The sequence below is a fragment of the Limulus polyphemus genome, unplaced genomic scaffold, assembly GCF_000517525.1.
Source record: "Limulus polyphemus unplaced genomic scaffold, Limulus_polyphemus-2.1.2 Scaffold981, whole genome shotgun sequence".
Taxonomy (NCBI): Eukaryota; Metazoa; Arthropoda; class Merostomata; order Xiphosura; family Limulidae; genus Limulus; species Limulus polyphemus.
The window spans coordinates 353,500-361,212 of record NW_013666591.1 but is presented as its reverse complement, the minus strand read 5'-3'; the positions used below and the strand labels follow the sequence as shown (position 1 = coordinate 361,212).

Below are 7,713 nucleotides of genomic sequence, written 5' to 3'. Positions count from 1 at the left end.
TCCTCATTTAAAAAAATATCAAACAGAATCCTCCTGGGTAGTTTGTTTTTTGAACCAAAAACAGGTCTGAAATCTATTTACTACAGTGAGATTACCAATAAAACTGTTATCATTACAACTGTCTTCCCTCAAGTTCAGTTTCAAAACTAATTTATTGTATACTTCAAATTTTCTGCAACCATTTTATTCTCAAAATGTCCAAAATTTATTCTTTAAAATTTTCATGGTGTCAAATATAAACATAACACTGTCTTGAGACAACATGGGTCCTATTGGTCCACCTCGGCTGTCCCATCCTCTAAACTAATCTCAAACTATTAATATATAAATTAAAACAATAAATTAATTAATTAAAAAACAATCTTATCATTCATATATTTATTAAGCTTTCTCTTAAACTCACTTAAATTTACTGACTTTCCAAAACTTTTCCCCCAATTGATGTAAGACTAATGGGTTAATAATTACTGGGTCAACGTTTATCATCTCCCTTGAAAAGAGGAATTACATTAGCTAACTTCCAATCCTCTGGTACCTGCCCACTATTCAAGGACTTACAAAAAACAGTAAGAAATGGTTCACATATTCAATCTTTAACCTCCTTCAAAACCATAGGGAAAATATTATCCGGTCCAAGAGCCTTATCATTCTTTAAACTTCCCAAATTTATTTTAATAAGCTCAGAATTAATGCAGTCATCTTAACTGATCTTTCTTCTGTCTATCAACTGTTCAAAATGTGGAATAATGCTTCAATCTTCGTAGGTGAAAACCAAATAAAAAGCAAAATTCAATTACTTAGCCATCTCATAATCATCAGATATGAGCCTTCCTTTATCATCCTTCAAGGGTCCTACCCCCATCCTAACATTTTGTTTACCCTTAATATATTCAAAGGAATCCTTACTGTTAATTTTTACATTTTCAGCCAAATTTTCTCAAATATACTTTATGATGTCCTAACTTACTGTTTCACCAACTTTCTTGATCTTCTATAATTTTCCATCATACCAGTCAATTAAAATTTTTTATGCTTTTCTTTAATTTTATCTCTTATACTTTTTGTGAGCCAATCTGGTTTTTACTTGCAACTACACTTTTCTTTCTCAAAGAACTACGTTTACCTTCAATATTTAAAAATTTATCTTTAAAAATTTTCCACACCTGATCAGTGTCTCCAAATAACCCAGTTACCCAATTCACTTCAAAATTTGCTTTTTTGATATTTTTTACCAAAATATCATTATTCCTGATCTCCATATGCAGCAAAACATTAAATTTAATAAAGCAATGGTCACTTGCACCAAGATGTTCCCCAGTTTCCACCCTTTAAATCATTTCTATATTTGAAGCTAATAATCAATCTAAAATAGCATTTTTTCTAGTAGGTTCCTTGAACAGTTTCCAAAAACCTTTCTCCCTCACAGTCTGATCCTAGCATTTCCCAATCTATATGTCAGAAATTAAAACATCCATAATTATGACTTCATTAACAGCTGGAATCTTAATCTCACTATAAAGTTTCTCACTAATTTCATCAGTATCATCTGGTGATCTGCTATTATCTTTGATATACTCAACTTCAACAAATATAACTCACATTTTACATATAAAGCCACTCTTCCCCCTTTCTTCAGTACTCCATCCCTATTAAATAACCAGTAACCTTGTATTTTAAAGAAATTTCTGTCATTAAACTCATCTACGTTTAACCAGCAGAAGCCAAGGAAACATTAGTTGAAGGTCCAAAGATTCTTGGTCACCATTTAACATAAAATTTAAAGATAACAAAGGACATGCTTGCCACATCTAGGCCATTCTTTTCACTAAACTTAAAAAACAACAAAATACTTGAAAGCTAGCCCTTATCATTTCAATATTTATCAAGCTTTCCCTTAAACTACCTTAAATTTACTGCATCCACTGCATTTGAAGGCAACCCATTCCACAGGCTAACAATTCTTTTAGAAAATAAAACTGCCTTAGCTGAAGTTGATACCTACCCTGCCAAAATTTATATTTGCTTCCCCTAGTCTTACCATTCTCACCAATAGGTAATAAAAGAAAATATTCATCAACACTATCACTTTCATGAACTATCTTAAACCTCTCATTCAGATCCCTTCTAACTCATTTTTCACAATAAATCTATTTCAGAGATCTTAACCTGTTCTCGTATGGCACCTTTCCATCTCACATATCATCCTAGTAGGCCTCCTTTGAAACATTTCTAGCAATTCAATGTTCTTTCTAAGGTAAGGAGCCCAAGACTGAACACAAAATTCCAAATGTGGCCTAACCAATAGCTATACAATGAAATTATAACCTCTTTAGATGTGTATTCAATATTTCTGTGGATATCACTTAAAATTCTTTTTTTCAGTCAAAACTAACAGACATTGTTTGGATGGCTTAAAAGAATGATCACTTAGATCTATTCATGAGGTTAGAAAATCACATAGGTTCATGAAATCAATTGAACACAATGATACTATACCCTATAACCTGAGCTCTTTAGAAGGGTGGACATTTCTTATTCCCATCTAAATGTATATAATGCTGTTACAGTTATTTCTATTGAAATTGTATTCCTAATTCAAATTATGATAATCCACATGCATGACTTTGCATTATTATAATTAAGAGTCATCTGTCATATATTTGTCCAACTCCACAAATAATCCAATTCCTCTTGTAAAACAGTAGCATCCGACACATAGTCAGCAATATGGAAAACCTTAATACCATCAGCAAATTTAAATAATTTATGAATATTCTTTCATCTTTGTCAAAATTAACAGAATAATTGTAGATAACTTGCAAGTTTCACTTATTACTTGAACTCTGAAGTCTAGCAATGAAACTTCCATACATTAAAAGAAATTTTCAAACACTGTTTCCATCATTTTTGATGAAATCATGAATTTCTAAGCTTGAACTGTTGAAAACTTCTAAGATACAACATGACTCACTAGAAGTCATAATTCACATAAACTACTGTAGTTTTTTGCTTTTGGCAAGGGTTCACTTTTATGTACATAAATTTTCTTGAATGAACATTCCATACACACCTGTTACATATGTATTTTATCTTTAAATAAGGAATCAATAAACCTGGTCATTTCTCAGAGTGGTTGCACTTGACTATTGGCATCACTTACAGGGTCTAAAACAAATATCCATCTCTTGTATAAACTTCTTTAAAGATATAAATCATTTCTTTTGTGTTGTAATATTCAATCTCAAGTTCCAATCTCCATTTCTTTGGAAGAAGCAGAAAATTACATTATAAATACTTTTATATAACTGTAACAGTCTGAATTCCAAAATATTAAATACCCAAGCCACTGTGACTCATGTTGTTATAAGCTATAAATATACAATCACCAATAGATAAGAAACTTGTCATATTCTTATAATTAGTATTTTAGCTAATCCGTATACAAATGTTTTTTAAGAGTATGCAATGTGGTTTCATGCAATATTTTGAGAATTACATAATATTCACATAAAATATCCATCAATTCAATATCAGTTAACCTACACAAACTGAGATAGGTTTCAGTAAATTTCTTATCTTATATATCAGGTACACTACAGCAGAACTAAAACAAACTGCTAAAATGAAAAATCTATTACTAAAACACCATTAATGATGTAGAAAAACTAATCCTGATAAGAAAAGCAACACTTGTTTGTCTGGATCACAACTAATGTGTAAATAAACAAACACATTCAACTGTACAGACACTGAGATAATAATAAGCCTACTTGCATTTTTATATGCTTTTGTTCTGTGGTAGCTACTGTTAAAAAAAATTCATACACTGTTTACAGTTTAGTGCAATTTCACTCAAAATTTTCAAAGACTTTGATGTTCAGTTACCAGTAAAATGAATGATAAGAAAAACTTGTGTTTTCTAACACTAGAAAGCCAGGTTATACATGTATAGTACCGTATTATCATAAAGATTCTGTTTTCAAATATGTTTTGCAACAATTCTGTATTTCACAAAACTTTTAAAGTTTTGCACTCCATACATTTACAACTTTAGAGTAACAGGACAAAAATTAAAACCCATAAAACTTAAAAGTTCCACTGAACTAGTATTTTCTCATTTTACTTCTCAGTTTCAACATTCTTTTTAATTATTGAACTATTTAAACAATTACTAAGAAATATCTCTTGGTGATTTTAAATGACTGTACTTAAATAACCCTTCACCAGGTAAGCCGGGTGAATATTTCATTCTATACCATATACGATATGTAATGAACCAAATTCCAATGGCAATCAGGCCTCCTGCTAACTTCTGAACCATGTTATGATAATATAGAATGGTTGTCATCAACATCACATCCCAAATAAGCAACAAGACAGTCATAAAAACAAAAGTAACACGAACATATGGTGTGAACTGTTCGTATGATGTCTTCAGTTTATACATTTGTTCTTCTGATAACTTTTTTAATGGGCTCTCATCTTCAAATTCATTATTTCTCACAATTAGTTCACCAATGCGCTCCCATCCTCTAATACATTTTCCTTCTTCCATTATGATCAAGCAGCAGTAAATCAATAAAAACGCATGTCCAGAAATGTCAAAGCCCACCCACTTAAGTCCATGTTTTCTACAAAGACCTTTTGTTTTGTAATTTTTTCCGTGCTCTGGTGGGTAGCAGTGACCAAACCATTCTTCCATATACTGAAAGAGAGTTGTGCAGAAAAACCAAACCACAGTTCCAACAAGCATTCGGCTCAGGTGTTGACGAACAAGTACTTTATCACTGCAACAGTATGTCCAACTCGTCAAGTATACGAATGTTCCCACTATCGTTAAAGTCCAACCCCAGCCAAGCTTAACAAGATATTCATTTAGTAAATTGTCTTTTCGAGAAAAATATGACTCTGGAAATGGTACAAAATCACATACTAAAGACACAAAAAACAAAATGCTAACATAGATACCGATTTTAATCTCTGGCTGAAACAAGACAATTTTCCGACAAATATGCATAACAAGCATTACCACAAGTTGAATGAAAGTTATCGGGTTTGGAAGAGGCTTCCTTCCAGCAGGATATTTGCTTTGTTGAAAACTTTGCCATTTTAAGCCGGTGGAGATGTTACGACTATCCTTTCGTCCTCCTGCCATCTTATAGTTATACTGTTATAATAAGCCTAATATTAGATTTCTTAGTCTGCCTAGAACTCAGAACACCGAAGCCGTTTCTAAAAACAGGTTTATCACAAAGGGTATTTAGTTACTTACTTCCGTTTACCAATTTAACAAATATTATAAATAAATAAATTATTGAAGCTATCATACTATTAGTTATGATTATAATATTACTTTCAGATTTCGCTGAATATGGAACAAGTGTATTTCGAAACGTTCAAAGTTTCCGTAAATAAAAATATTTTGTATCTTGTCAACTGTTTTTATCATTATTATGAGACTTCGTTTTCTCCACGACAAATATATTCCCAGGTTTATAACCAGATGGTATGGGATCAACACACTACGACTTTTCAGATGGTGTGAAAATATTGATTTAAATATCAAAAACCAAGTAAAAATAAGTCACTGGCCATACGATAACATTCATGGCCATGAAAAGGAAAATAAAACAAAAAGACTACAAGCCTTTATTAAAATAACAGTCAAGGAGGGATGAAGAGGTCAAACTGCACCTGTCCCTCTTAGGTCTACACAAATTCTACATCCCGATGATGACAAACCGAAAGATCAAAAAAGCCGCTTTCAATATCCAGTTTCTTACATATTGTAGACAAAATGAAATTACATCAGATTTCCCCGTTTCAAACTTGTATATCAAAAACTTAAGAACTTATCTGTATACACCACCTCCGGTAACATCTGTCTAACCAAGAGCGTCAACACCAGGATCTCCGAAAGTCCGTTTCTATGCTGATTTTGTCCTTCTAATGTGCTTAATACATGAATAACCAAAAAAATAACAACTAAACAAGAACAAATCCAAAATAGAAAACTTCAAAAACTGCGTCTTTATTCATTTCTACTTCAGGTTTTAATTCTGATGATGTAATCTTATTTCTGAGTAATATTCAACTTCATGTTTGTAAACAAGCTCTAATCAAAGGACTCGATTTTAGCATTCCAACTTTCAAACTCAACTATGGTAATTATATTTATGATTTCGAAAAACTTAAAGAATTCTTAATTCCTTTCCGTTGTTCATTAACCCCGAAAATAATACAGCGCACGATTTTACAAAAACTAAAACATAAAACATTGTTACGACAGAGGAAGTCACGCGACGCTGGAAGCATGCGTGCTGGAGCTTCTCGAAGGATCATGAATTATCGAGGAACCCCGTGAATGTCCGAGTGTTTACTAGACACCCTCTTTTTAGTATATATAAGCCTGGCGAGAAAAACCAGCGAGATTGCAGAGAGAGATAGATAATTGAGTGAAGCGAACAGTAGACACTGTAAGTAAAGTGTGTGAATCACTGTGATTTATAGGGTGTATTATAAAAGTTGTTAAGTTTACAGTGACTGTGGAAATTCTGTGTATTTCTAAAAGTTGTATCGAAAAGAATAAACTGGTTTAATCAAGAAAGGACTTGTATCGCTGAAGTTCCTCGGAAATAATTTCTACCATAAATTAACAAACAAGCAGATATGCAACAGCATTATTCTTTCTTCCTTCTACAGATGCAACTCATACCATCCTAAATCTCCATTAATTAAGCGTTGTTGGATTACTTGCTCTTAAAAATCTATCCAAGAACAAATCTCTTGCTTTTAAGAGAGAAGATAAGTCCTACTTTTTCTCAAGACCCTTAAAAATCAATATTTTATCTCTGAAATTGATTTTCCACCAAAATGTCTCATGATGCACAAAACCTAATATTCTTTATGGCCTACCAAAACTACCCAAAATACACAAAACTGGATACCCTCTCCATTCTATTCTTTCAGTTGTAGGCTCCCGCAATTGTAACCTCTCTAAGTTTATTGTTCCTATTCTTAAACCTCTTACTTTAAATGAATTTACTATTAACTGATTATTCCTCTTTTGTTTCTGAAATCTCTAATATTATTCTGCTGATCAATATGTAATGACTAATTTTGATATTAAATCTCTCCACACTAATATTCCTCTTGATGAAACTTTAAGTTCAATCATGGACCTTCTCTTTATTTTCTAACATTGAGAAATATCTTGGTTTTACCTGAAAATAATTCTGGGAACTTCTTGCTCTCTCTACTAGGTTAATCCATTTCCTCTTTAGTGTCTAAGCTATTAGAGAACTACCCACCTGAATTCAAATATGTCCTATACAAATGCTATATTGAAAACACTCTCTTGCTCTTTCGATAGTCTTGTCATGTTTCTAAATTTCTTACTTACCTGAACACCCAACAATTTGGTATCAAATTCACACCCAAACTGGAAGAAAATGGATCTTTACCTTTCTTAGACATCAGGACTACCAAAGAAGGTAAAAAACGTTCTACCCCTGTTTACTGTAAAAAAAAAACACCTTTAACACGCTTTTACACAAATTTTTAATAGCTTTATCCACGACCTCTTCAAACCTTGTCATGTCATTATTAAACACGTTGTTTTCATTTATGCTCAAATTATCCTTGTTACGTATTAGAATTTCGAATAGTCTGAAGGCGAGTTAACTGATAATTTAAATTTAGTAGTTAAATTGT

The 7,713-nt window shown here is 32.0% G+C and overlaps 1 protein-coding gene across 1 annotated transcript; it reads right to left on the bottom strand.

Moving 5' to 3' along the window:
• Window positions 1-2,004: 2,004 nt before the first annotated feature.
• Window positions 2,005-5,255, bottom strand: LOC106461535 (FIT family protein CG10671-like). Its single transcript, XM_022388524.1, has one exon. It carries the CDS (start codon window positions 5,153-5,155, stop codon window positions 4,172-4,174), a length of 984 nt encoding a protein of 327 aa, XP_022244232.1. The 5' UTR covers window positions 5,156-5,255; the 3' UTR covers window positions 2,005-4,171.
• Between the last annotated feature and the right edge of the window lie 2,458 nt (window positions 5,256-7,713).

Coding starts and splice junctions, on each gene's coding strand:
- LOC106461535 (XM_022388524.1), bottom strand. CDS start 5,155: ATGGCAGGAGGACGAAAGGATAGTCGTAACATCTCCACCGGCTTAAAA.